Below are 27,302 nucleotides of genomic sequence, written 5' to 3' on the forward strand. Positions count from 1 at the left end.
CAATTGTGATTTGAAGTTTGGCTGATTCGAGATATGTAGATATATAGAATCTTAGGAATGTATCGAGTGCAAACCACCCATTTGCTAGCACAAGCTAAGCCCACTAGATTTGGGAATGAAAGCAATTAACAAATCCTCAAAAGAAAATTTATAATCAGTTATCGATGTGCACGTTGCTTCATAGGTCCAGACAGTCAGACACTTTTTGCTTGGAAAATGATGTAGATTTTTTATGGAGACATGAAAGCGAAGGTACTCTTTTTTTTTCCAGTTGACTCGATGATTGAAATTTTTGTTGGTTGTTGATCACATTTCTGATATATTTACATATCTTTTAGGAACTTCTCGTGTTAACTTGGTGTTCGTTTGGAGAAAATTGGTAGGTTATAGAATCTTTTTTATATTGAATACGTAGGTTATAGAGTCTGATGGGCTGTTGCACTAGATAGTAGGTTACACAAAGTTACAGATAAGGCCTGTGCCAGAGGTTCAAAATCTGGCTTGTATCAACTTATACTTGGCAAGGAATTGAATGTCTTAACCACTGTGCACCAAATTATACCGATTCTATGGATGGTTCTGAGAAATCTTGGCTTCCTTCAAAAGACTATTCTTTTTAGTATAGTGCGGCAGATCATAAGGTGATTGATAGAGTGTATAGCTGTGTGCGTATACTTGAGGCCCATATTGGGCGTGTAGGCCCATATTGGGCGGCCCATGTCGGGCATGGACATCTTCTTGTATTGCAAGTCACATTGGCTATATAATGAGAGGTCACCCCCCCCCCCCGCATAGGGTGTGCGGTGTTTTCCTATTCCCTCTATCTTTCTACATGGTATCACGAGAAGGCAACGATCGGCCTTCCGCTTCCGCTCCCCCCTGCGCTAGGGTTCTGCCATGGCTGAGGAGTACCAGGCGCTCGTCGACAATGACACTTGGCGGCTCGTTCCCAAGCCTCCTGGTGCCAATATTGTGACGGGCAAGTGGATTTATAAACATAAATACCACTCCGACGGCACACTTGCCCCTCACAAGGCTCGCTGGGTTGTTCGCGGCTTCACCCAGCGACACGGCGTCGTGTACGGCGAGACGTTCAGCCCCGTCGTCAAGCCTGCCACGATCCGGGTCGTCCTCAGCATCGCTACTTCACGACACTGGCCGATACACCAGTTCGATGTGAAGAATGCCTTCCTTCACGGACGCCTGGAGGAGATCGTCTACAGTCAGCAGCCTCCTGGCTTCGTCGACCCTGCTCCTCCTGACCATGTTTGCTTGCTGCAGCGCTCTCTTTATGGTCTGAAGCAGGCTCTGCGGGCGTGGTACCAGCGTTTTGCTACCTACCTTCGCCACCTGGGTTTCGTCGCCTCTGCCACCGACACCTCCCTCTTTGTTCTTCAAGAGGGAGGCGCCACCGCCTACTTGCTGGTGTACGTCGACGACATCATCCTCACGGCTTCTTCGTCGGACTTGCTCCGGCGAATCACAGCTCGTCTTCACTCCGAGTTCGCCATGACGGACCTCGGAGAGCTGCACCACTTCCTTGGGATCTCCGTCACGCGCTCCTCCGACGGGCTGTTCCTCAGCCAGCGCCAGTACGCGTTGGATCTTCTCCAGCGGGCAGGCATGGCCGAGTGTCACTCGACGTCGACACCTGTTGACACTCATGCCAAGCTCTCGGCTACCGAGGGTCCTCCTGTCGCCGACCCCTCTGAGTACCGGAGCCTCGCTGGCGCTCTCTAGTACCTGACCCTGACGCGTCCGGATCTCGCATATGCAGTACAGCAAGTCTGTCTGTTCATGCATGACCCCCGGGAACCTCACCTTGCGCTGATCAAGCGCATCCTTCGCTATGTGAAGGGCTCCCTGTCAGCCGGCCTCCACATCGGCACTGGGCCGGTTGACAAGCTGATCGCCTACTCCGACGCCGACTGGGCAGGCTGCCCCGACTCCCGCCGCTCTACATCAGGCTTCCGCGTCTTCCTTGGCGACAGCTTGGTGTCCTGGTCGTCCAAGCGACAAACCACGGTGTCCCGGTCCAGTGCGGAGGCCGAGTACCGGGCTGTTGCTCATGTGGTCGCCGAGTGTTGCTGGCTGCGCCAACTCCTTCAGGAACTTCATGTCCCGTTGAAGGTAGCTACCGTGGTCTACTGCGACAACGTCAGCGCTGTCTACATGACTGCCAATCCGGTCCACCACCGCCGTACCAAGCACATTGAGATCGACATCCACTTCGTTCGCGAGAAGGTGGCTCTCGGCGAAGTTCGTGTTCTTCATGTGCCGTCACAATATCAGTTCGCTGATATCATGACGAAGGGACTTCCTGTGCAGCTATTTCAGGATTTTCGGTCCAGCCTTTGCATCCGGAATCCTGATGCTTCGACTGAGGGCGGGTGATAGAGTGTATAGCTGTGTGCGTATACTTGAGGCCCATATTGGGCGTGTAGGCCCATATTGGGCGGCCCATGTCGGGTATGTACATCTTCTTGTATTGCAAGTCACATTGGCTATATAATGAGAGGTCACCCCCCCCCCCCCCCCCCCCGCATAGGGTGTGCGGTGTTTTCCTATTCCCTCTATCTTTCTACAGTGATGTTTTACAAACTTGGGTAAAAGGGAATTTTTCTCAGATGCTCATTTTGATCTCTGGGAGTTGTTCTGGACTGAAGCTATCACCAGCCAGAACATGCTATTGCATTTAAGTTCTCCCTAGAAAACAACACTCTTCAAGATCGAATTCGTTTTACTTGTTGGTATGTCTATTATTCTAATGATATTTGATTTTTTACTGCCCAATTTTTTTCCTGTGCAGGTTTTTTGGAATTTAAGGATGTTGAGATCCAGTGTCGGCATGATGGTGAACTTCTTGTGAAAGTTGGTATGTCTGAGCATTGCAAGGCTGGGAGGTTCTGGGCTACTCTACAAAATGCTTGCATTCCAGTAATGGAGCTGATTGACTGGGAGCAGAGTCGACCAAAGAATGTATACGATATTTTCTGTTCATATGGCATAGACTCGGCATGGAAATGCTTTGTTGAAGTATGTGCCCCTATATTTGTTGCCATTGGTTTTCGTTTCACTTCTTGATGAAGATTTATGTTTGATATTCCTCAAGACTGATTGTCTGCTATCATTTCATCTGTAGCATATGATTTTACTTGTTCTATTTTCAGTATTTAAAATCAGTAACGGCTGATATTGGAAGGAATGTTCGTCGGGAGCACTTACTAGTTGTTGCAGATTGCTTGTCTGTGACTGGGCAGTTCCATGCATTAAGCAGTCAAGGTTTAAAGCAGCAGCGCACTTTGTTATCGATCTCATCTCCATTTTCGGAAGCATGTTTTTCTGTAAGTACAATGTGATTTAACTAATGGGAACATATCTGGTGAAAACCACAACCTTTGTGAAAACTCGTGCAAACCACGGCAAAAAAAGTCATCTAAATTCACAAAAAAATCACACATGTAGATAATATGATGATACACAATCTTGTAAAATATCTTGTCCAAACTCGACTTTGTTTGTGAGATATAAAAATAAAAAATTTCAAGCCAGAAAGCTGTCTTGATGATTTGTTAGAAATTTGTTATTTTTATATCTCAGAAACGAAGTCGAGTTTGGACAAGATATTTTACAAGGTTGTGTATCATCATATCATCTACATGTGTGATTTTTTTGGTGAATTTAGACGATTCTTTTGCCATGGTTTGCACAGGTTTTCACGAAGGTTGCGGTTTCCACCAGATATGTTCCCTAACTAATGGGAACATATCTGGTGAAAACCACAACCTTTGTGAAAACCCGTGCAAACCACGGCAAAAAAAGTCATCTAAATTCACAAAAAAATCACACATGTAGATAATATGATGATACACAATCTTGTAAAATATCTTGTCCAAACTCGACTTTGTTTGTGAGATATAAAAATAAAAAATTTCAAGCCAGAAAGCTGTCTTGGTGATTTGTTAGAAATTTGTTATTTTTATATCTCAGAAACGAAGTCGAGTTTGGACAAGATATTTTACAAGGTTGTGTATCATCATATCATCTACATGTGTGATTTTTTTGGTGAATTTAGACGATTCTTTTGCCATGGTTTGCACAGGTTTTCACGAAGGTTGCGGTTTCCACCAGATATGTTCCTTAACTAATGGGAACATATCTGGTGAAAACCACAACCTTTGTGAAAACCCGTGCAAACCACGGCAAAAAAAGTCATCTAAATTCACAAAAAAATCACACATGTAGATAATATGATGATACACAATCTTGTAAAATATCTTGTCCAAACTCGACTTTGTTTGTGAGATATAAAAATAAAAAATTTCAAGCCAGAAAGCTGTCTTGATGATTTGTTAGAAATTTGTTATTTTTATATCTCAGAAACGAAGTCGAGTTTGGACAAGATATTTTACAAGGTTGTGTATCATCATATCATCTACATGTGTGATTTTTTTGGTGAATTTAGACGATTCTTTTGCCATGGTTTGCACGGGTTTTCACGAAGGTTGCGGTTTCCACCAGATATGTTCCCCTAACTAATTTGGTTTACATGAATTGGCTGTTTAAGTGCTCCCATCCTATTGTGATTTTATCTTGCTTTCTACAGAGGCCTGCACAAAGTTTTATAAATGCTGCAAAGCAATGTTCAGTGGACAATTTGTGTGGAAGTCTAGATGCAATTGCTTGGGGCAAAGAGCCTTTCAATGGGACGTCAGGGCCTTTTGAAATTATGCATGTGGGAAAGGTGTGTATTCAAAACGCGCTACCAGAGTAACACATGCACAATATTTTCGAGATATACTTCAACGCACTCCAGAAAGTGACAATGACAGTTTTTCGAGGGGCTTGATGAGCATCCAGCCACTACACCAATATTTACGTACTGCTTTATAATTGTGGAGTTTACTTTTTTCGCGGAAGCAGGGATGGGTTATTTATAATTCTTTTCTCACAATTTCAAGCATACTATTGTTTATTGGCCTCCAATGCTTCTTGATTGTTTATGGATATTTAACAAAGAGTGTTAGTTTTTTTCTTTTTTGCAATATCAATGTGAGCTCATCGTGATGTTTCGATTGATTAAGCTAAGCTCTTGACTGGTGTAGTGGATTTAACCAGAATTTTCTTCAAAAAAAAGCAGAATTTGGTTGCTGCATTTAGTTATGTAATTGATGGAGAAAATAAATATACTTCTAGAATGTTCAGATATTTAATTTCATGCTAACAGTTACCATATTTTGCAGCCACATGAACCAGAAGAAAATGAGAGCATCTATGGTTTCTTATGCGACCCTGAAGTTCGGAATTTTGAAAAGAATCATATGGATACCTGCAGACATAGTACTGAAAATTCTTTGAGATGTAGGTTAGCATGCAAGTATAAAGGCAATGCAACCATCAACGGTGGAGACATAACCATCGACCAAGGCTTTCTTCAGGCTAAAGTTGGTATATGGGATAACATTATTGATATGCGTACTTCGCTACAGAACATGCTAAGAGAGTAAGACAATATCACCCTCCATGGAGCTAGTTTACTGGTTTTATTTCTGTTCAACATGCATATTTTTGTTTTCCTTTTTCCTTTTTTAATTTATATCTTCATTATAATTTATGTGATTTCTTCTTTAACTTGCATGAAGGTACCCATTAAATGGATATGTGATGGAGCCAGATAAATCACTATTAGTCAAAGCCCTGAAGTTTCATCCCAAAGGGGCTGAAAAGATTGGTGTTGGAGTAAAAGAAATTAAGGTGATAATTATATAAATGATATCTGTTCTTTTCGGAATATCTTTGCCATTTTACTCACCTTAACTCTGATAATTGTGAAATCATGAAACAGTTAGAAGGGATCCTCTCAGTTTACAAAGAGTAGGTTTCTTTTAGACATATGGTTCCTGTATTGACCTCGCAGGAGAGCTATGTATCATTATATCAAGAAGATAAAGAGGGTAAAGAACACTTGCAACACACCCGAAGAACCAAACACAGTCACACCCAGGTTTCAAAAATTACATGCACACCTGTGCTAAAAGAATAACCTACCATGACCAGGTTGTGTATTTAACATGTTGTCCTTTGGCCAAGCTTGTTTAATGTCATTGGTTTTAGCAAACATCACTGACGAGCTGTCCAATTTGCTGGAAAAGGGTCACGTGCAATTATCATTGTAAGCCTTATTATCAGCCTTGTAAGCACTGTAAGCATCTCAAGGTTGAGCAAACAATAATCCTTCCACTCATAGACCGGATGACACTAAAGGTGGATTACAACCTTACTATTGCATTCCATAAACATGATGTGAAAAGTTTTATGCAGTGCACTAAGGCTGACATTTCCTATGGTGTTTTCTGATGTTGTTGTCCTCCTTGCAGATCGGACTGAATCCTAGTCACCCAGGTACAAGATGCTTCATTTTACTGAGGAATGATGATACAACTGAAGACTTTTCTTACAACAAGTGTGTTCAGGGTGCTGCAAATTCTATTTCACCTCAACTAGGAAGTTATTTTGAGAAGAAACTATACCTTAGAGGATAAGTTGTCTCACTAGTTGGCACATGGTAGTGCTCCTGGCATTTGTCCTGTCCTGACCAGACCAGACCAGACCATATGAAGGGTGCTCAAATTGCTCAGAAAGAATGAATCAGCATAGATCTCGTGCATCTTCCTATAGAAGGTCGTCGGGATTGGGATGAATATCAACTCAACTCAACTCATTGGGACTACCGAAGGCAGGTTTGAAAGAGTCGTGACTCTGGTTTCATGCCTCCATTTCCGTAGTCCTAGTCTACTCGTCTGCTAGCCTGCATGTTGTGTATTGTGAGCATATTGCGTCACTAGAACATGATGTGGTGCAATATTCGTTTATTTTGTTTCCGAGAATTGTTGGTGGCACGGCATACAATAGGCGCTACCACCTCCTTGTACTACTTGCACCTCCCGGCATTCTACTGTGGTAACCATGAAAGCTTATGTTGTGATTCAGTACGATATTTGTGACAAACCTAATTCGGAATGGTAAATGCAGAAGGCGTGCAGGTGGTGTCGGGCACCTTGCTGATTTGTGGTATAGCAAATGCACCCCATCACCGCCCATGTACCGCCAACTCCATCTCCCTCAAACCCGAGCCAGTTTTTCTGGCTCCCGGCCAGCTGAGTAGCTCAAGTCGGTGGAAATGTGGGAGTGAGGAGGCCTGCCAACACAGATAGAAATCATCTATGTACTGTTTGACAGTCTCAGACTCTCAGCAGGTACTGCTCATTGCTCATTCCGTAGCAACAGGACACTGATGATTCCTCATGCTTCATTTGGGTCTGAAACGACCAGGACTTGACAGATCGAAATACAAGCCGAACGGTGACACAACAAAGTACTACGAAAAGACACCAGTGCATGATTCTTGGCACGCAAAAACACCAAAACTGTCTCGTCGTTCATGGAATCCTTGAATAACACTCGTACAGATTTTGCAGAGTTGGAGCCCAGCTTCTTCTACTGTTAACTACAGTGAGCTGTCACTAGAATTCAGTACTCGCAGCTACCTGAAGTCCCGTCCCTACAGGCACAGCAGCATTTCTTCACAAACCATGTGAGCGCGAGTCAGGTCCTTCGAGGTCGCCTCAAGCCATGCCGGCGTTGTCGGTGGCCAGCAGCGACCAGCAGTACGTGGTGGTGGCGGCGGTCATCACCGTGCTCGTCGACCCGCACTCGCTGTCGTGCGCCGACGCGCTCCACCGGTCCAACCTCGCGCCCCACGGGCACGCCCCGGGCGCGCTCGCCTGCGACGGGCACCGCTGCACGCGCACGGGCCCGCACTTGGGCGCTGCCCCGCGCGCGCCCGGCGTCGCCTGCGCCTGGCTCTCCAGCGACGCCCTGCGCCGGCCGCCGCTCGGCTGCTGCTCCCACGGGCAGGCAGCCTCGGCGGCGGACGACACCGACAGCCGCTGCCGCGGCGCGCTCTGGGACCGCGCCTTGGCGCGCGACGACTCCGTGTTCGCCATGTAGCTGGGCACTAACATCGGGTGGTCGGCCGATGGCCTGTCCGCGCCTTCGTCGCGGTGGTGCGGCGGCCTCGACGGCGCGTAGCGGCACGGGCTGCTCCGCGCGGTGGCGAAGGAGAAGTCGTCGTACCGGCCGCTGTACGTGCGCGCGCTGGCGTCGGTGAGCGCGGAAGGCGTCGGCGAGATCTTCTGGTACAGCTCGTTCTTGGACGGCGTGCGGCAGAGCGGCGTGACGTAGCAGCTGCTGCGGCGCGACGTCCGCGGCGTGCCGTGCACCTCGCCGCCGGCGCCGGTGTCCACCTCCACGATCTTGACGTTCTCCTCCATGTCCTGTGCGACGCATTGCCGATAAAAATCCCCCTGTTCAGGCTGGCAGATGGCAACGAGAACGCACGGGCCGTCGCGCGTACCTGGTGGTGGCGGAAACGCGGGTGGCGCGGCGAGCTGCGCCGGGTCGGCGTCGTCCGCGGCGTCCGGACGGGCTTGTCGTCCTCGAGCATCCGCAGCCGCGCCGCGCGCGCCCTGTTCTGCGCGGCGACGAGCGCCTGCATGCATCGCAAGGTGTGGCTGGCCTGGCGGCGCACGAGGTGGCCGCGCACCAGCGCCTGCAGCTTGACGAGCCCGCGCAGCGCGCACAGCGCCTTCCTCGCCTGCAGCCGGTCGCGACACGTCAGGCCACGTCACGGGGCCCAAGACCCGATCGATCCAAAGTCAATGCAACTGGCCACGAACGCATAGAGCGAGCGCATGGCGGTCGCCGAACTCACCAGGTAGGATCTGAAGACGGCCTGGATCTTGATGGCGGCGGCCTCGTCGATGCCGATGACGGTGCGCTTGGACCCCGGCGCGGACGACGAGAGCCTGACGATGGCCGCGGCGGCATGCTTGGCCGCCATGGCCGCCTCGGCCGCGGCCGCCGTGGCGATGGCCACGGCGACGGCGTGCTGGTCCGGGTCCAGCACCCGCGGCTCCAGGGACCCGTAGTGCGCGAGCCGGCCGCCCTGCGCGTCCTTGGCGGGCGACGCCGCCGCCGGGCGCCGGAAGCTCCACCGCCTCTTCTCCTTGGCCCCCGGCGTGGACGCCGGCGTCGTCGTGGTCGCCCCCGGCAGCGCCAGCGCCAGGTCCGCGGGGTCCGCCGCCCCGGCCTTGCCCCTCCTGCCCGGCAGGAAGCTCCGGAGCCACTTGCTCGCCCTGCCCATCCCGCCACGGTCGCGGGATCGCAAGCTGTCTCAGCAAGTCACCACCGGCCCCGTCGCAGAGCCAGCATCGCAGTGCCGCGCAGGAGACGCAAAGCGAGCCCGGTCGCTTCAGCTGAGGAACCACCGCTGGACGGCGAGGCCCGGCATGTGGCAGGGGCGTGCGGGGCAGTGGAGTGCAGCGGAGGGGAGCCGGTGGACGGGACGGAATATATTACGGCGAGCGAGGGCGCCATGTCCATGTGCGACGCAGCGCTGCGCGCGGCAGATCACGCCTGCAATAACTAGTGGGAGGGGAGAGGGCCAGCCGGCCAGGACCAGCGGCCGGCAGCCGGCAGGGGGGGTTCCAGCCTCCAGGCGGGCACGCAGGCCTCGGCGATGGCGCGCTCGTGGTTCGTTTGGTGGTGGATCGTAACCGGCGGCAGCATCTATCCACGTGGCGCCCGACGGCACTGCTACCTCCGGCCGATTCCGGCGCGTATCCGACTGGAATTCTCCGGCCCTGAAATCCTGTGAATAATCCAAGGGTTCTGTACTGACCCGCACTGAGAGATTGGTCTTCCAAACGTTCAGGACTCGAGGCTGCAGAAGTGCCGATCAGGACTGGTTCCGATTCTGAAATTGCAGATTTTGCTAGGCCGCTCTCAACTCCAGGTGTGTTTAGTTCATTTTACATTTTGCGTTTTTTGCGTTTTTTAATGGAATCTTTAATATTTGAAGTATTAAATATAGACTAATCACAAAATTAATTACAGATCTTGTCTGTAAACTACGAGACGAATCTAATGAGCCTAATTAGAGGATCATTAGAGCATATTTACTGTATCATTACTGTAGCAATTTAGTGCTTAATCACGCCCTAATTAGTCTCATTAGATTCGTCTCGCGATTTACAGTCCATTTGTGTAATGCGATTTATTTTTTAACTATATTTAATACATCATACAAGCGATTTAAAAAAATTTATGTTTTGCCTTTTGGGATTTAAACACGGCCTCCATTATCTGAAAAAAAAACGGTTGGACTTTTGCAGATCGAGGTGCCGCTGAACTCGATGCTGCCAGCCAGCCAGACTGCTGTTTTCAGTAGTCTACTGGGGGATCCATCCGCTCATGATAGGGATGACGCCACGCGATCGCCATGAAGAGTCAGAGCTGCAGCATGTGGTGAGGGTGAGGTCACTGAGGTGGTGGTGAGAGAGACTACCCTCCACCTCCACTGGGCCGCCACAGCTCACCTCCATAAACAAGTTACAGTTGCGAGCTTGTTTATCCTTATCGGAGGCCACACATGGCATGGCACAGCTCAGCCGGCGTCACAATCTGATCTGACCGGGCGCCCCTTTTTAACGGACACGGATCCGGTGCAGTACTGCACGTGCAGTTACTGCCGCTGACACGTGGGCCCCACGGCGCATGGGCCCACACATCAGTGGCAGTAACTGCACGTGTAGTACGTCACTGAATCTCAATCTCTTTTTAACCACCATTAAGCAAGCTTTTGGAGCACATGATCCGAGGCCAATCCAAGTCTGAACCTTTTAGGCCATCTTCTTTCCCCTCCCTCGCAAGATAGATACAGCCAGCGCACGCTTATTTTCGAACCGCAGAATGGCCCTGCGCCTGCGAACAGTGCCGCTGTCCGATGCTAGATCGGACGGTCCACTTGAATCGACCGTACGGTGCCCGAATTGACTGTGGCGGTTATAATTTTTTGCCTAGATAATATAAGGGCCGTGTCCTAAAAGGATAGGGCTCTAATCTTATTCAAGATTGAGTTAAAAAATTAAAGAACAAATAGAATTGTGAAGAGAGCATTAGGACCATGGCCCATTACCATCCCTCGGTACGGGCTTCTAAGGTGGCGCTGCAGGTGTAGGCTACAGAATTACAGATCGACACACAGGGCGGTGTCAATGGGCAGGCTCGTGGGCGTCCTTTCGGGCGGCATGGCATTGTCCACTGTGGCTGTAGCGGGTCTAGCAAGGGGTTATGCGTTTGCCTGTGCCTGCGGACGAATTCATCTCGGTCCGGAGCATGGATTTGAACGTTGTTTCGCTGTAGCGCAAGATCGCGGACGGACGAGACGACGATCGGACTGGCTGGAGGGACCATATGCGTGCGTGGTCCGTGCGCGAGGCCTGTCCGTGCTCGATTAATTTCATGTTGCGGGGCTCTGGTCTGCCTAGTTTTGAACCGGTTTGGCTCATGGCATGTCCCCACTTGAATTCCATTCGGATCGACCAAATCCAAAGCTTCAGATCGGGTAGTGGCACTGCTGTTTGAACGTGCTTCCCGGCAAGTTTTTTTTTTCTTCGCATGATTCCTAAGATAACTATTACATGTCGTCGATCGTCAGGGATCAGAGATGCGTATCTTACTTGTGCGCAAACATAGAAAATTAGGAACCATTTTTTTTATAAGGAAACTACGAACGAACTCGTTGAAGGGGTTGGATGGAAGAAGACACAGAACAGAAGCCTTAGTTAGTTACGCAGGCCGGGGGGAAAGGGTGAATAGGCTGGGAAGCACGTGCTGTCTGGATCTCGCGTACGAGAGAGCATCGTCGCCAATTGGCTTGGGGTTCCTTATCCACTGCTGGGCGATTTCTATTTATCGCGCGCGCGATTTTTCTCCGAGCCATCGCATCAGCGCCCGCCCTAGCTGTGTTCATCCTCTACCTCGAGACTGGGGAGGGGCGCGGCAACCAGCGAGCCAGGGGATGGGGAGGGGGGAGGGAAGGGGTGGTAGGTGGCGAGGTCACCGGCGGCCGGGGTGGTAGAGGGAGGCGGCGGTCTTATGATCACGGATTACTGGGGGTGGGGTGGCTCCATGGCCGCCGGCCATAGAGGAGAGGGTCGGGAGCGGCGCCGACTAGGCAATGGTGACGGTTCGGCCGGGCGGGCGGGGCCGGACAGCCGGTAGGCGATGCCGGCGGTGGGGCGAGAGAAGGCGGCGGCGAGCTCGGTTAGGGAGGGTGGCGGCGGCAGAGGCGCCGGAGCCCGGGAGGCGGGGGAGCAAGGGCGGGGCGGAGCACGGCCGACCCTTCTGCGATGGGATGGATTCCCATCGCAGGTGCGAGGAATAGATGTTCCCCTGCTGGGATCAATTCGGAATTATTCATGATCCTTCGAAATTCATGTATCCTGCGGTGTGCATCTAGACGAGGGGCATCCTGTGCGAGCGGGGCATGCTTCTTCATTTGCTAGAGCTGTAATTAAGCCCACTCCGCAGCCCCTGCTGGGTCACGCTGCAAGTTCTGTAGTTTACTCTCAATCTTATTTGTTTTTCTACAGGTTTCCTCGCTTTCTCTATTGTATGTTCGATTCTTTTATATTACTTGGTGCAATTCGTGAGTCTTGCGTCCATAATGATCCACCTCAAATTTGCTTTGCGAAATTACTGAAAGTTTCTTACTAGCTTTGTACCAATTTGCAGTTGCCAGTTGACTCGATTTTTAATTTGAACTTAGTTGTTCGTCTAGCTCGCGAGCTCGTACGAGTTGGCTCGAGCTCCAACAAGCCGAGCCGAGCCGAGCTTCCTTTTTTGCTCGTTTTCCAAACGAGCCGAACCAAACTGGCTCGTTAATGTGACGAGCCAGACTGAGCCGAGCCGACTCATTATCCAAGCACATGACATGAGCACATCTTGGTCCAGCTCTTGCATTACATAGCTACGAAATGAGACAGCACGTGTACATTCAGCTCGGTGCAGTGCCATCCATTCCATTGTGATCGACATATATGCCGTGTCATGAGCCCATGATGGAGGGTGATGCTTACCTTGCAAGGTTGCTGCGGCCTGCGGGCACGGATCATTTCAGATAGCCAGAGCTAGCTGTAGGGATGCAAGCGGGGCGGGCTTTGCCGCAAGCCCGCTGGCTGGACCCGCGCCGCATACCCGCATACCGCCGCAAATCAGCCCGCATAGCTGAAGCGGCTCCATGCGGGCCAGCCAACAGGGCCCAGCGGCGCCGCCGCGCCCGCAAAGAATGGGATGGGGGGAGAGGGGTTCCGAGGGTGAGAGGGGCGGCGGCAGCGGCGCCGTCCGTGCGCTGCTGTCCGTTGTTCGCTCCGAGCGCTGCCGTCCGTGAGCTGTTATCCGCTTGTGCGATGCAACGCCACTCGCCCGCAGATCCACTGTTGTCTCCCATCGACCACTCTCCCTTCGTCGCCTTCGATCTCATCGACGCTCCATCAATTATTCCCTCTTGCCGGCGGCCTCGCCGACGTTTGCCGGCACGCTCGAGGTCGATCCGCTCATGGTTGCGGGCTCCTCTGTTGCCGCTAGGCGTACTCGTTCCTACCTTCGTTGCTGCAACCACGCCCTCCCAGGTAATTTCTCCACTCTAGCCCAAGATTGTTGCTGTTTTCTTGATTGGTACAACAGCATCGGAAAATCAACTTTGCCTTCTTTCCTTGGACAGTTGGACCTACGGAACCTTTGTTGCGGCATCCATCCCCTCCTAGGTAATTTCTTCCACTCGGATCTAAGGGTGGATTGCAATCTTTTGACTTGAGGAATCCATCTTTAAAATTTTAAAAGATGAAGGCAGTGGATGGGGAGAGTGCCGCTCATGATTTTCGAGTGGTGATTGCAGATACAGTCCTCGGATTCTGATGCTCCCGCTAGCAAGGTTGCTCTTGCTTCTGTTGGTCAATCGTGCAACTGGTGGAAGGAGGACCACGGTTCTCCATGCTGTGGTGTAGATTAGGCGGTAGGTACTAGGTACTAGGTTGTCTTCTCCTTCCACAGCTTGATTTTGTTTCGGTGCTCACTTTTCTGAAGTTGGTTCAAAATGCTTCAGTAGGATACTTTGACTTTTGTGGTGTTTCTTGTGCTTAATTAGACCCATATATACTGAACAGAAAACTGAAATTCAAATGAAACACCTCTCAATTTTTGTACACTGACCCAATTAGATGTTTCATTAGACTGTTGATTATGTCAACTTTCCTTATGCATTATGATTTCAATTTGTTTTAGAACAATACTACAACATGAATCAGAGGATAACCAGTTTTGCTAACCACCACAAGAATTTTATAAGCTTACAATGCCAAAAAAAGTCTTCAGACTTGTGAATCAGTCCAACCCTTGCAATGGTGTTATATAAGTACAAAGCGGTTTATTTTACTTGAATCACTGGATGAGTGGTATGGCACTCGTTAAGCTCTGCACACATTGACAGTTATACATGCAGGCTTGTGGACAACAAAAATAGATAATAGCAACAGTTACAACAGTTGATGTAGCTTATGATTACAAAGCTACTTCCTAAATTATTTTTGATTTCTCTGGAGACTGCAGCTAGGTGCTTGATGTCACTGAAGAGAAAGAAGTAGAGGAGCTTATGTTCTTATGTTCGCTTTGGTGGCCAGTTGCTTATAATTTATTTGATACGGCGGCTTAGGATTATAGTCTTATGTAACCGTGAAAATTGTCTTTGGCAAATTTACTAAGTAGTTCAGAAGACTCACTTTGTATTGTATTGTATTTTAATAATTTATTGTTGTTGTGATCAATCAATATAAATTTGCAATGATATATATACATTTTGGCAGATTGGATGTGACATGTCTGATAGTGGACAGCCGCTTTAGCTGTTGCAGTCGAGCTGATTGGTCAGGTACTGGTGCCTAGCGGAAGCTGCCCAGCTGACACCGTGCGGCGGACAGAGACATATAGCTAGTCGCGACGTAAACCGGGCTGCCGCAAAGCCCGCAAAAATGATGCGGCGGGAGGCGGGCAGCCGCATTGACCCGCAACGAACCATGCGCTCAGTGCGGCTGCGGGGCAGGCAGCCGCAACCCGCCCCGCTTGCATGCATAGCTAGCTGTATGTGTGTGCGCCAAGAGCCAAGACCACCACTTGAGTCTCCGTCTCGTCTGTCCCCTCCTTTTCCCTTCGGTGCCTGTCGATCGGTTTGCTTTACAGGTGAAAGTGAAAGACCTGTATGTTGAAAACTTAAACCACCGCGAATTCGTCGGAGAAACTTTGAGGTGCCGAACTGCCCAATCGAGACCAGGCCGAGTGAGAGACCCCTCGGTTGGGCGAAACTACATACGAACTTTTACGAGGCTCTCTCGCTCCGAACATGCTCCGGAAACTGCTGGGGTGGGACGAACCACCAGCATCTTTTGAGAGTGGAGCCCAGCAACTTGCATTGGGTGCGCTTGAGTACAGGCTGCGCATCACCAACACAACAGAAAGATTAAATTGGTGTTTCAGTTCTGCTATCGACAACTCACAACTCAGCACCAAAGCAATTGGCAGGCTGCTAATCGTTCATGAAAAAAAAATTGTAGCGAGCCTTCAGGCTACCAGCACCGGCGAACGGTATAGGTTCCTGCAGTAGACCGAGAGAGGAATCAGAGCTGCAGCGGCTTACGCGACAGCTCCCGCTATTGCCGCGGAAGCGGCGCCGCACGCCAAATGTGGCGCAGACAGCGGACGCCCTCTACGCGCCACTGTGGCGTGGGGCCCGCGCGCTCGCACGCCTCCCAACCGCTGTGCGCTCGCCCGTCGTTGCCCGAGCTCCGCTGGCGACCTCTGCACCGCCGCGCGTGTGCTCCCCGCCGCGGCCGCCGCTTCGCCTGCGCTTCCGCGGCCCACCTCGCCGCGCCGCCGGGATCCGCCGGGGAGGACTGGTCTGGAGCTCCTGCCATGGAGCCTCCGCCTCGCCGCTGCAGGGGAGCCCGTTCGCCGCCATGGCCCCGCGCGGGCCTCCACGGCCACCGCCGCCACAGGCCCCGCGCGGAGGAGGCCGCCGCCATCGTGGCCCCGAGCGGAGTAGGCCACGGAGGGAAGGAGGCCGGCCTGCCGCCGCGGCGGACCTCGAGCTCGAGCCCGGCCGCGTCAAATCGAGGAGAAGCCCTGCCCACTGCGCCACTGCTTGGGTCGCCGTCGTGGCCCGCCGACGTGACCCACGCGGCGCACGCGCGGCGCTCGCCCGCTCGCCCACGCGGCGCACGCGCGGTGCTCGGCCGCACGCGGCGGCGCGGCGCTCGGCCGCTCGGCCGGCCACCGCGCGCCTCCCGCGCCCCTGCCCTGCCGCCGCCGCTTCCACGCGCTGGCCCGCCCACGACACACGCCGCCCCGCCCGTGACGCGCGCCGGCCGCCGCCGCTGCTGCCACGAGGAGGGGCGAGGATGCTCGACGGAGCTCGAGCCCGGCGGCGAGCTATGCCGAGCGCCGCGGCGGCGAGCGAGGTGGGAGGGGGCGGCGTGGTGGAGGGGAGGAGAAGGATCGAGCCGTGCGGCCGAGCAGGGGCAGGGGACGGATGGAGCAGGGGCCGGCGAGCTGCGCGGTGCTCGCCGGACTCTGCCGCATCGGCCGAGCAGGGGAGTGGTGGGGAGCCGCACGCAGGGAGGAGGGCCGGGGCGGAGTGGGAGGCTGCGGTCGGGTGGGGGTGGGGGGTGGGGGGGGGGGGGAGGTGGGGGGAGAGAGAGAGGTGTGTATGACGTGTGGGCTCCATTGATGGGGAGTTGGCATAGAGGAGGAGATAGAGTAAGGATGAGTGCAGAAAAACTGGGTATAGAGTAAAGAATCTGTATGACTATACAGAAATATTCTTTATAGAGAATGATTTTAGAGTATGACGAGTGCAGATAGCCTCAGTTAGGCACTCAGGCCAGCTAATCGTGTCGACAAGCAGCTTCAGCAGCCGGATGATCCGTAGCTTTTTTTGAAAAAAAAAAGCTTTATTGATCTTAGAGAATTACATCAATATGATACAATCATATTAAGATCTAACCCGACCTCTGCATAATTAGGATGAACACAGCCTAAAGAGTAAAATGAACAAAAGAGTGACATAACAAAAAATTATGCCGTATCAAACTACAACATACAACTTCATCTTCAACACCTTGCCTCCTTCATTACCACAGTAACACCTGGACTTCGAATAAGGCTCCCAAGACAATGCCACCAACGTGGAAATGGTACGCGCACACATCGCCATCACAGTGACCCAACCAATTAAGACCAGACCATAGGTTTTCACCCTAGAGAGCAATTCTTCGGAATCCAAACAATGCCTTCAGCAAGGCCATTGCTAGGTACAACCAGTTAATGTCAGACCTTATAATTTCTTTCTGGCACCGAAGAATCAGTACCGAACAAGTACCACATAGACAGTCACTTGGTGCTGCTCCCCCTTCTTGCCAAGCCAATGCTACCAAACAGACCAGACTTGGCCCACTTCAAACAGCCACGAACTTCAAGTCTAGCAAATCATCTGTAGTCTCGTCTGCCTAGAATATCATGCTACAAAGTGCCCAATATGTATACATGCATAGTCCAATGGAACGAAGTGTAGATGGAACCCGTCTTTGAAGTAAGAGAATCCGCAGATTGAAGCCAAGATGACACAGCCTCTGGAACTGTGTGGAAGACAGAGGCGGAACTAGAATGAAGATGTTGTCGCCAGAAGTAATCGCGAAACCGGAGCTAGCCTCTCCGTCATCGAAGCAAGAGGCCCTCGCTACCGAAGCCATCTCCTCCACCACGGCAAGCAGTCAACGCACATGACGGCCACCAAATCTCCACCACCGATCTGAGTGGCCTCGAGTAGGCTGGGCCTCGCGAAGTAGGCTGCTGGCCTCTCCCATTGCCATCAGGCAAGGGAGCCAGGCAGGGGCGAAGGCACAGTGTGCTAACCGCACCAGGGTAAAACAAACTTTTACCACTGAATTTACTGGTATTTATCATATATTACTAGAAAAATTTATTTGTTACTTATGGGGTGCACCACCTAAACTTTTATGTTAGCTTCGCCCCTGGAGCCAGGGCCTAGGGGTGGCAGTGGCGACCACCGGTACCGCCCCACGCGACCACCGGCGGCCTGCTTCCCTGGTGATGGCCGTCCTCGACATCGTGGAGAGATGAGCTCGGAGGGCGCAGATCTGGAGCTGGAGGCCAGAATGGCACAGCCGGTGACCGGCGCCACGCGACGCCGCCCATAGGGAGCGTCAGACGCGCCGCACGACCATCACACCGTCTCCACTGTTAGAGTTAATCTTGATGTTTATCCTTTTGTGAGTCATTAGTCGTGTCGTGTTAGTGTGTTAGCAGGTGCATGCATGAGTTAGTTTGGTTAGAGAGGCCGTGATCTTCATGTTAGTGACTGCATGCTGGTGTATGGTGGCTTGGAGGAGCGGCCAAGTCAAGTGAACATGCAAGTGGCGTGAAAAGTGGATCAACTAGCTAACGGCTGCCTGCATGTGTTAGTGGTGATCGGCATGCAATGGCTTGCATGTAGGAACTTCAGGTAGTGGTGAAATCACGGAGTGCTTGGCCGAGTCGTGTGTGTGAGTGCTATTTAAACCTCTGTAATTATTGTGTTGAGTGTGGTGAAGAAAAGAGAAAAGCACTGGCGTACAGTGCGGCAAAACTACTTTGTGTGTACCTGTGTGTTTCATCCACCGAGAGAAGCTAGCAAGAGAAGTCCTTGCTTGCATTAGTGCAGAGGGTTTGTGAGTGAGAGACTGATCGGCTTGATCAATTCCAACATCCACGCCCGCGTGTCGCAGCTCCCACGCGGCCGCCGCCGAGCCTCGCCAGTGCCTTCCTCGGAGCCCACACGAGCATCCGGCGGTTGGTGCAGATCCGGTCCCTGAGGGAATAGATCAGGCCGAGAGACTGGCATACCGGGGGGCCGGAATCGGCCGTCGGCAGCCCGGGTTGCGGCCACCACCGAGGGGAGAGGGGACCTCGCCCGCGCTACACGAGGAGGAAGAGGGCCTGGCCGCCGCCTTCCTTGTAGCCAGCAGACTTCCGCAGGTCTGCTCGAGCAGTGGCGAGTGAGGGAAGCGGAAGGGAAGGGCGGCGGCGCTGGGGACTCGCTGATGATCCGTAGCTAGAGACGATCACTGAAAACAAGTAGCAATCGCCAAAAATGAAAAAAAAAGCAAATAAAGCGTTCAGTCAGTCCAGACAGAACCCAGCTTCACTTTGGCGATGAGTTTGAACTTTGGAGCTTCGCTGAGGACCGGAGGCGTCCAAAAGGAACGGGCAGGGTAAGCGAGGAAAGGCCGGAGCGCGACGATCGTGGGTGGCAGCTCCTGCCAGCCCAAATGCCGACGGTACCTTGGGGCTTCGACAACCCTCGGCCCACGCGAGCTGGGGCGGCCGGCAAGAGGAAGAAGAGGTCTACCTAGGGGACGGCCGGCGCTCCGACGAGCGCCAGCTTGAAGATAGGATGGTGACATGAAAATATGTAAAAAAACACCCTGCTTATTTTTGAATAATCCATAATTTGGATGGCGATTGGGATAATTAGGGAAAAGCCATCACTCACCTGAGTGATTTGAGCCATCTCCTCACTCGATTTTTTTTTCTCCAAATCCTCCCTTCCTCCCTTTCTTTTCCAACTCCGGCGAGCAACTCCGGCGAAGTTAGGGTTCGGGTTAGGGTTCCGGGTTGCTGGGGGGGCGCTGCTCACCACCGGCCTTAGAAGGAGGGCCGCGCCGGAGCAACGGCGCGGCCCTAGCGCGCCTGCGCCGGGGGGTGGCGGCGGGGTTGGGCGGCGGGCTGGGCGGCGGGGCTGGGCGGCATGGAAGGGAAGGAGAAGAAGGGAGGTAGAAGATGAAGGGAGGTAGAAGATGAAGGAGAGCTCTTGAATTTTAATCCAGTGGTTTAAAAAATTGAGTGAGAAGAGCCCCCAAATTGAGTGAGGGATAGACACTCCTGATAATTATCACGTATACGACGGAGGAGATGGAATCTAGGGACGGGGGACCACCCTGGGCACCTACCTTCCGTCCGATTCAACGTGTGCGTGCGAGATTGGAAGCATCTCATGGGGGCCTGCGATCTCCTCGATGGGCCTGGCTGGCTGGACACAGTTTACTCTCTTCTATGATGGGCTCTGGGCGCAGGAGGGCCGGGCCTTCCCTTCCCCGTCTGGCCATCTTTTTATATTGAAAAAAGTTTTTTCTATTTGTCTCCCTCAACTTTGGCCAGAATATGCTTTTCCTCTTTAGACAATAAAATCGTCCGTCCAGCCTCAGACTCCTAAAACCGTTCACATGATCTCCCCGAGTGGTTTAAGGCTGAGGTCGTGGTTTTTCTTTTTTAATTTTGACTAAAATTTTGAAAAATTATAGTAAATAAAAAAAATTATAAAATGAAAAATCTAATTTTTGTTGAACTCCGTATAAATTAATTTACACAATGACATATTATATAATATATTTTATTATAAAATTTTTGCTGTAGTTTTAGACCCACCGGTGAAAGACATCGTTGCGCCGCCGCACTTCTCCCTCTTCCACCCGGGTGTGGCCCCGCACTACACGAATCAGTTCGTGGGGGACCACGGCGGGGCGGTGGCCGCGCACGGCATGGGCGGCGTCGCGTTTCCGGCAGTGCTCCCGCACTGGCGAGAGACACAAGCCGTCGTGCCGGTGGCCACGCAGCTGCTGGCGCTGGGCAGCCCGCCGTCCACGCCGCCGCTTCTCGCGAGCTCCAAGGACAGCGGCGATAGCACGGGACCACGGCCATCGCGCGGAAAAAAAAATGGGGTGCGCTCCGGGCGCAGGAGCGCCTCCGCGCGACCCCCTAGACGATAGGCGATAGATGCCATGTGCCCACCAATTCCATTCGACGGCCAGCTTCTGGATTTCCACTGTAGACCCAAGACAGCACAGCATCGGTTCATCTCCTGGCTCCGGAAGCAGCCAGCGGCTCAGCTCTCGAATTCCCAACGCAGCGTCCACCAGGCGGCGGTTCAACACAACACTGGTCCGCCTGAGGCGACGGCATCCAGCCAGGCCCCGACCCCGCGTCGCTGGAGGGGGACGAGGAGGGCGGGCGTCGACAGGGCCGGGGCGGAGAGCCCGGTGCTGGTCGGCAGCGGCGTCCGACCGGCCCCGACCCTGCGTCACCGACGGGGGACGACGAGGGTGGGAGGGCGAGCGTCGAGGCCTGTATAAGGATGTGTTTGGTTGAGTAGCGGAATGGGATGGAGCCGTTCCGCTCTGTGTTTGGTTCGGGAGCCTGAGAATGGAGCGGTTCCAAGGAGCGAATATTCGCCTCAGATCCAGGACGAGTCCATCCCGTGAAATCGACCGAACTGAGCCGCTCCACTTCGACGACGTCACTTCCCGCTGATGGACCGCAGCTCGAGCGTGGAGGAAGGAGGCGCCGTGGGACGAGCTCAGGCGGAGCGGGGCGTTGAGGCGGAGCTCCGGCGGCATTCGAGCTCCGCGCGAGGGCGAAGCTTCGTGCGGAGGCGGAGGCGGAGCTCCGGCGGGCGAGGAAGGAGGTGCTCGGGCGGAGCAGGTGGAGCTCGGCACGGAGGCGGAGCTTCGGCGGGCGTGGGAGGAGGAGCTCGGCATGGAGGCGGAGCTTCGGCGGGCGTGGGAGGAGGAGCTCGGCACGGAGGCGGAGCTCCGGCGGGTGTGGGAGGAGGAGCTCGGGCGGAGCGGGTGGAGCTCGGCCCGGAGGCGGAGCTCCGACGGTGGCCGAGCTCGGGGTAAGGGCGGAGCTAGGCGCGGAGGCGAAGATCCGGGGGCGAGGGCGGCGCTCGCTGAGGGGAGGTGCTCGGGTGGTGGAGCTAGGCGGCACGGGGAGGAAGACGGCTGCGCGGGGGAGGAAAGCTGGCGTGTGACATCTCTGAGTTTTACAATGCTAAGCAAGAAATATTAAATGTGGTTTCATGCTAAATAAACAAGAGAAAGTCAAATTATGCATTTCTTTTTGGAAAAGAACATGTGTGTATGTATGTGTGTGAGTGTATGTGTACATATGGATGTGTGGGTACAAATTTTGTTCCTTTAATATTTGTAAACTTTCACGCTCAACTTGTCATGACAAATGTAGCATAACTCATACTTTTAGTTTTGTATTATACAAGTTTACGTAAAAGACTACTTTCAAATTCAAAAATTTAATTAATTAAGAGTTCAAATTCTAGTGGTGAGAAATTTCAAATAACTTTCACACCAATGCAAATAGGCATATGAAAATGAATAGACATGTTCACCATGAAAAGATTAATCAATGTCTAGTTGAACTTTAGGGGTAAAAGTGACAAAAATTACATGAAATGATAAGTGATTTGATTTATAGTTTTCGAAAATTTAAAATAACTTTTAAACCATTGCTCGATTAAAATTTTTCCTGAAATAAAAGTTGTAGGTTTTTAAATTCTCTACAACTTTCGTATTCAGAGTTTTCCATGTTTCAAAAGGAATTTTTGAGAAAAAATCGAATTTGAATCATTCAAACCTCTCATTTCTCTCTCCCTCTCTCTCTTCTCTCTCTCTCCCTCCCCTGTTCTGCGCTGGCCGAGCCGTGGTCGCCGTCCGAGTCAAGGCCGCCGGCCACGCGCCGTGCCCTCGCCGCGCCCCGTCCCTGGTTCTCCCGACACTACAAGGATCCTAAGAATGGCCTACGGTTTTTTAACTGTCGGCCATTAACTTGTACCGTCGGTAAACTTAATAGCTGAGGGTATACCGTCGGCAATCTCCTGTCGGCCACTCTTGGTCGGGCATTCCCCCTTTCACCGACGGGCAGTCGGTAAACCAGTAGGCGACAGCTAATAACCAACAGTAGACTATCGGCAACTAAATGGTCCGCCCTCTTTATCGATAGTGGGCCCAGCATGGTTTGCCGACTGTAATCTATTCCACGACGGTTTGTTTCACCATCGGGAAATATATTTGCTGATGATATTTTCTTAACGGTCAGAGATTTTACAATATCGGCCATGCATATATATGAGAGTCTTATCTTCCCCTTGGCTAGAACAAAATAAGACAGTCCCATTGAACCGTCGGGTTTCAAGGATCCAACATATAATTAGACCATCGGCAATATAAATATCCAACCATTTTGCGATATCCATCCAGTTTGCAATTATGTTCGTAGACATGTGGAACTAATATGTGATCATGAGGATCAATTACAAATGCTTAATAGTAAAAATTTGTAGCATTTCAGAAATTGCATGTTAATATTGTATAGTTCATAAAAACTTAACAAGTACGGAAGAAAGGTACATATATTCTAAAAGTGGCAAAGGACATAATTCAATAAGTTACTAATGATCAAATAATGGAAATACTTGACTAAGATACTACTGTTCATATGGCTTAAGGCCCATAACGTCATCCAACTCCAAAAGTGCAACACCAGCATTTTCATTTGCAGCATATGATCTCCAGCGAGCAAAAGAAAAGTATGTCCTCGTCACCAAAGGTTGAAATCCTCATCAATGTCATGATCATATCTGCCACAATTCTCTTCATCTTCATTGTCCTTGTATCCTTCATCATCATAGTTGTATCCTTCATCATCATCGTTGTATCCTTCATTGTCCTCATTACTGCAGTCTATTCCATTAATGTTTTCCTATAAAAAATTATGTGTAAGCACACAACTTGCTTGTATTACAAATTTTACAGCAATTTTGGTTGTTACATGAGCACATGGTTTGAACAGTCAATACGAACCTGTCCAGATATATCATGACCGATTCCATCATGCTCCTGTGAGACTGCATCCTCAGATTCAGTATCCTGCAGGTCAGCATATTAGTATGTACCCTTAGCTTTTTTGCAATAAATTTAGATGGACAGAATAAAATACAAAGATAAACAACTAGTGTGACATCTGAGTTTGTTTTAACCACATGTGTGCTGTCAGGTATCAATCGGCTAGAGATTAAATTTATATCCTCCTTAATTTCCAAGACATTAAGGATTGTTAGCTATAGTGTCTCTTATTTTCACAACTTCCAACTATCTAAGAAAATGAGATCTGGGAGCATGGCCATCCTAAATGCAGTTGCTCAATGTTGAAAAGATGATTGAACATTTATTTATGAACAAGAGAAACCAAAATAGTGTATATGTTGCTTTGCATAGTGGCGACAGCTGGTTCCTAGTAGAGGGTGCTTTCGATATGGCTAGTGGAATTGGGAGTTCTAGAACAATACTAAAAAATAGTGATGGAAAACTGATATGCCCAGAAGCACATTCGTATGAAGACCTACCAGTAGTTCTATTTTCATTTCTTTCACTCATGTAAATCCAGAAATAAACTTACTGCACATGTGTGCACAGAATGGAAAGTTAAAGCGCAAATTGCTAACTACTCAGAGATGATGGGAGCGATTTGTTAGATCAGATTTTACTCTACTTATGATCATTGTCAAACAAGATTAAGAATAGCTCCCTGATTCCAACTTACATTATCAAATATTATCAAATAGTGAGCTGATTATGTATGTCATAGAAGACAAATTCAGAGCTTAGCTTACCAAGTTAGGTACAGTTTCCTGAACTAATGCATCATAATCCATTCCCCCTTTAGCAGCCATTGCCTGTTAACAATTCAATATTAGCAACAGGTGCATCTTTTTAACCATATAGTTATTAACAACACATATTACCCGCACAACACGTTGAAGCTCGTGATAACGATCATTTTCCTTTCGTAACTCCTTATTCTCCCTTTCAAGCCGCTTCTCTCTAGCAGTAGCATTTGGTTGTGCACACCTCTTCCTTGTCTTGATTGTTTCCTTCTCACTAATGCTAATTGCCCCATCAGCAATTCCCAACTTGCCGTGTGGCATTCTACCCACACATTCATATATGACAGCTCCATCTAATTCAGGATGCACAACTCTCCAGTTTGGTCCATATTTGTTTTCCATTCCTTCTTCATATTGTTCCTTTTCAAAAAATATACAAGGAAAAAAAAGAAACAATCAGGATTTAGTAAGAGGAGAACTACAAGACCTATCAGCTAAATAATCCTGAGCACACCCATTTATCTGTAGCACTTTGGCTACATAGCCTGTCATCATTTGTCCCTGGATTCAATCTGTGGTTGTGCAGCCAAGCACCACCAAGTCCAGGGTCAACACCGGTTTTGAGTGCCTGCATTTAACAAGTATGACTCCATTATATTGAATACTACACACCGCTAGCCTATATATGAATGTTACAGAATGTTTTCCATGGGCACTTATTACCAGAAATTGGTGTGTTGCTGGCAAGCTTCTTGAGCCGTTGCGATGGTACGTTTGATTACCTCCGCTTTGGCGACAATGCTTTGCTCTTAAGGACATTCTTCTAAATTCTGGTGTACTCCAGTGCTCACATAGCAAACTCCAACCTTCATCAGTTGTAAAGTCTTTTGGCTTAACAGAAATTAGTGCTTCTTTTGTTGGCCAGCAGTTTCCCTTTTCATCCACATCTTCTGGCGGCACATTATCGTCCTTATACAGCTTTTTAAATGCTGATTGCTTCTCTTCGCTCAACATCTTAGGCACTATGTTTCTAAATTTTAACTCCAAGACTTCATCAGCCTTTGCTCTATCTTCTGGAAGACACTTGAAATGCCACTGCACAATCATGGAACACATAGTAGTTATAGTCAATTTATAGCCAAGACAGATTCTAAATTGTAGCAACAATATTCCTAAGATGCAGTTACTTTGCACATGTAAAGCATACCCAGAATTTTCCAACAACTCGAATGTCATTCCGTATTCCATTTGTGCTGGTCCTCTTGAAATCTTCCCATGTTAATACTGGCTTCAATACATTTATAGTATCGACAACATCGGGATACATCTCACGAACTAGAGCTCCTATTACTATTGGTGGTTTGCGGGAACCTTCATATGGATGAACTTCCCAATGCCTATTAATTTCAGATCACATGATATCATCATTTAGAGAAAAACTATAATATACAGAACTAAGAGAAATTTGTCCAAAGTTCAGTTGAGATGGAAAATTATTCTCTCATATCACAGAGACTAAAATCATGACTGTTATATCAAAAGGACGAGATCTAAGTGTTGGTCTGAGATCTGAAATTAACTATAACAAGTCCAAACATTTCCCTAAACATTTACTCTAGTTGTACTGAAACTTTAGACAGCTAATTTTAGATGCCCAATCATGCAACCAGATTATAACTTACTCGCCAACAGCCTTGATGGTGGGTTTGTCTTCATCCGGTAGTCTTTCACCACTACTGATCGAGTAGTTTTCTTTTTACCACTAGTTTGCTGATTTTCTGAAGCCAATCCATTAATTCCTCTTGCAGCGCTTGATGCGGAAGTCATAGACCTAGTTGATGACATTGGTCGATGCTTCAAGCGCCCACTCATCCTGCTTCATGCATGTTAATTAGTGTCAATATGGAAAATATTAATTGAACATATTGAGAGGCATTAAATAGAGGGATTACAAGTGCAGTAAATGAACTAAACCATCAGCCAAACAAGTATATATATAGACATGTATAGCTATTAAATAAGCAATCATAAGAAAATTGTTCCTCATATTTCTAGTTCTACATGAAGGCTAAATAATAAGACACTGCTGTGCATGAAAAAAACATTCAATAATCATCATAATCATATTCTAGTGCATCCATGGGTGTGTTTTCCTCGTCATCGTCAATATCCTCCTGGTCATTGTTTTCTTCAAATAATAAATCTTCTTCTTCCTCACTACTACTCTCATGATTAGAACTGTGGTCTGATGGATCATCATTGTTATTTTGTTTTTCTATAGCTTCAATTTCATCTGGGTTCAGGACATCATCCAATTCATTTGTCGACACAGTGGCATCATCAAACAAGGAGTCAGCATCAATGGAGAAGCTTCCATGTAGCCTATCTTCTTGGAAAAATACATCAGTATTTGGTGGCTCATGTGCATCGTCTCCATCAATGTTGTTTAAGGTTCTTGGCTGTATCTTGTAAACAACACACCAATCACGGAGATCACGCCTTGGAGATGGGTACTGCAAGTAGTACACTTGTGTGGCCTGGTGAGCCATGGCAAAGGGTTCAAAATTCACAAGTCTTGAGGATGACTTTACTTCCACTAAACCTAATTTAGGTTCAGACCTGAGACCAGAAATTGGGTCAAACCAACGACATTCCAAGAGAACCATTTCAATTTTTCTACCAGCACTAAAGGATAATTTGATAATGTCCTCAATGACACCATAATAGTCAATTTGCTGATCATCTGAGGTGAAGGAAGACAAACAAATCCCAGTGTTCACTGTGGTTAGCTTTGCACGGGAAGTCTCATAATTCTCTGACCTAAACCTATAGCCAT

General features: G+C 49.8%; 2 protein-coding genes and 1 long non-coding RNA gene across 16 annotated transcripts in view; 2 read left to right on the forward strand and 1 right to left on the reverse strand.

Annotated features, from left to right (window-relative positions):
* LOC120688226 (DNA-directed RNA polymerase IV subunit 1-like) overlaps window positions 1–7,013 on the forward strand; it is a 21,756-nt gene extending 14,743 nt beyond the window's left edge. For 7 of the 13 annotated variants that reach the window (XM_039970429.1, XM_039970428.1, XM_039970425.1 and 4 more), the window contains 6 exons: window positions 2,810–3,036; window positions 3,171–3,344; window positions 4,607–4,744; window positions 5,244–5,503; window positions 5,643–5,754; window positions 6,378–7,013. In XM_039970429.1, the coding sequence (XP_039826363.1) occupies window positions 2,810–3,036; window positions 3,171–3,344; window positions 4,607–4,744; window positions 5,244–5,503; window positions 5,643–5,754; window positions 6,378–6,542 (1,076 nt within the window). In that variant the 3' untranslated portion in view covers window positions 6,543–7,013. Of the gene's footprint in view, window positions 1–184; window positions 267–338; window positions 380–2,809; window positions 3,037–3,142; window positions 3,345–4,606; window positions 4,745–5,243; window positions 5,504–5,642; window positions 5,755–5,845; window positions 6,265–6,377 lie in introns of those variants that run through there. The other 6 variants (XR_005681007.1, XR_005681006.1, XR_005681008.1 and 3 more) reach the window with 6 other exon arrangements.
* A 274-nt stretch (window positions 7,014–7,287) lies between these two features.
* Window positions 7,288–9,500, reverse strand: LOC120688228 (protein IQ-DOMAIN 14-like). Its single transcript, XM_039970435.1, has 3 exons — window positions 8,774–9,500; window positions 8,417–8,656; window positions 7,288–8,336 (listed from the first exon to the last, which is right to left on the reverse strand). Exons 1-3 carry the CDS (start codon window positions 9,203–9,205, stop codon window positions 7,626–7,628), a joined length of 1,383 nt encoding a protein of 460 aa, XP_039826369.1. The 5' UTR covers window positions 9,206–9,500; the 3' UTR covers window positions 7,288–7,625.
* A 3,905-nt stretch (window positions 9,501–13,405) lies between these two features.
* LOC120691804 lies at window positions 13,406–14,763 on the forward strand. Of its 2 annotated transcripts, none has more exons than XR_005682383.1 (4): window positions 13,406–13,535; window positions 13,628–13,670; window positions 13,802–13,929; window positions 14,512–14,763. It is a non-coding gene; the product is annotated as an uncharacterized LOC120691804 (long non-coding RNA). The 2 variants fall into 2 exon arrangements; XR_005682382.1 differs by having other exon boundaries at window positions 13,802–13,918; window positions 14,512–14,754.
* The last annotated feature ends 12,539 nt before the right edge of the window (window positions 14,764–27,302 follow it).

This window comes from Panicum virgatum, chromosome 9N, assembly GCF_016808335.1.
Source record: "Panicum virgatum strain AP13 chromosome 9N, P.virgatum_v5, whole genome shotgun sequence".
Classification (NCBI taxonomy): Eukaryota; Viridiplantae; Streptophyta; class Magnoliopsida; order Poales; family Poaceae; genus Panicum; species Panicum virgatum.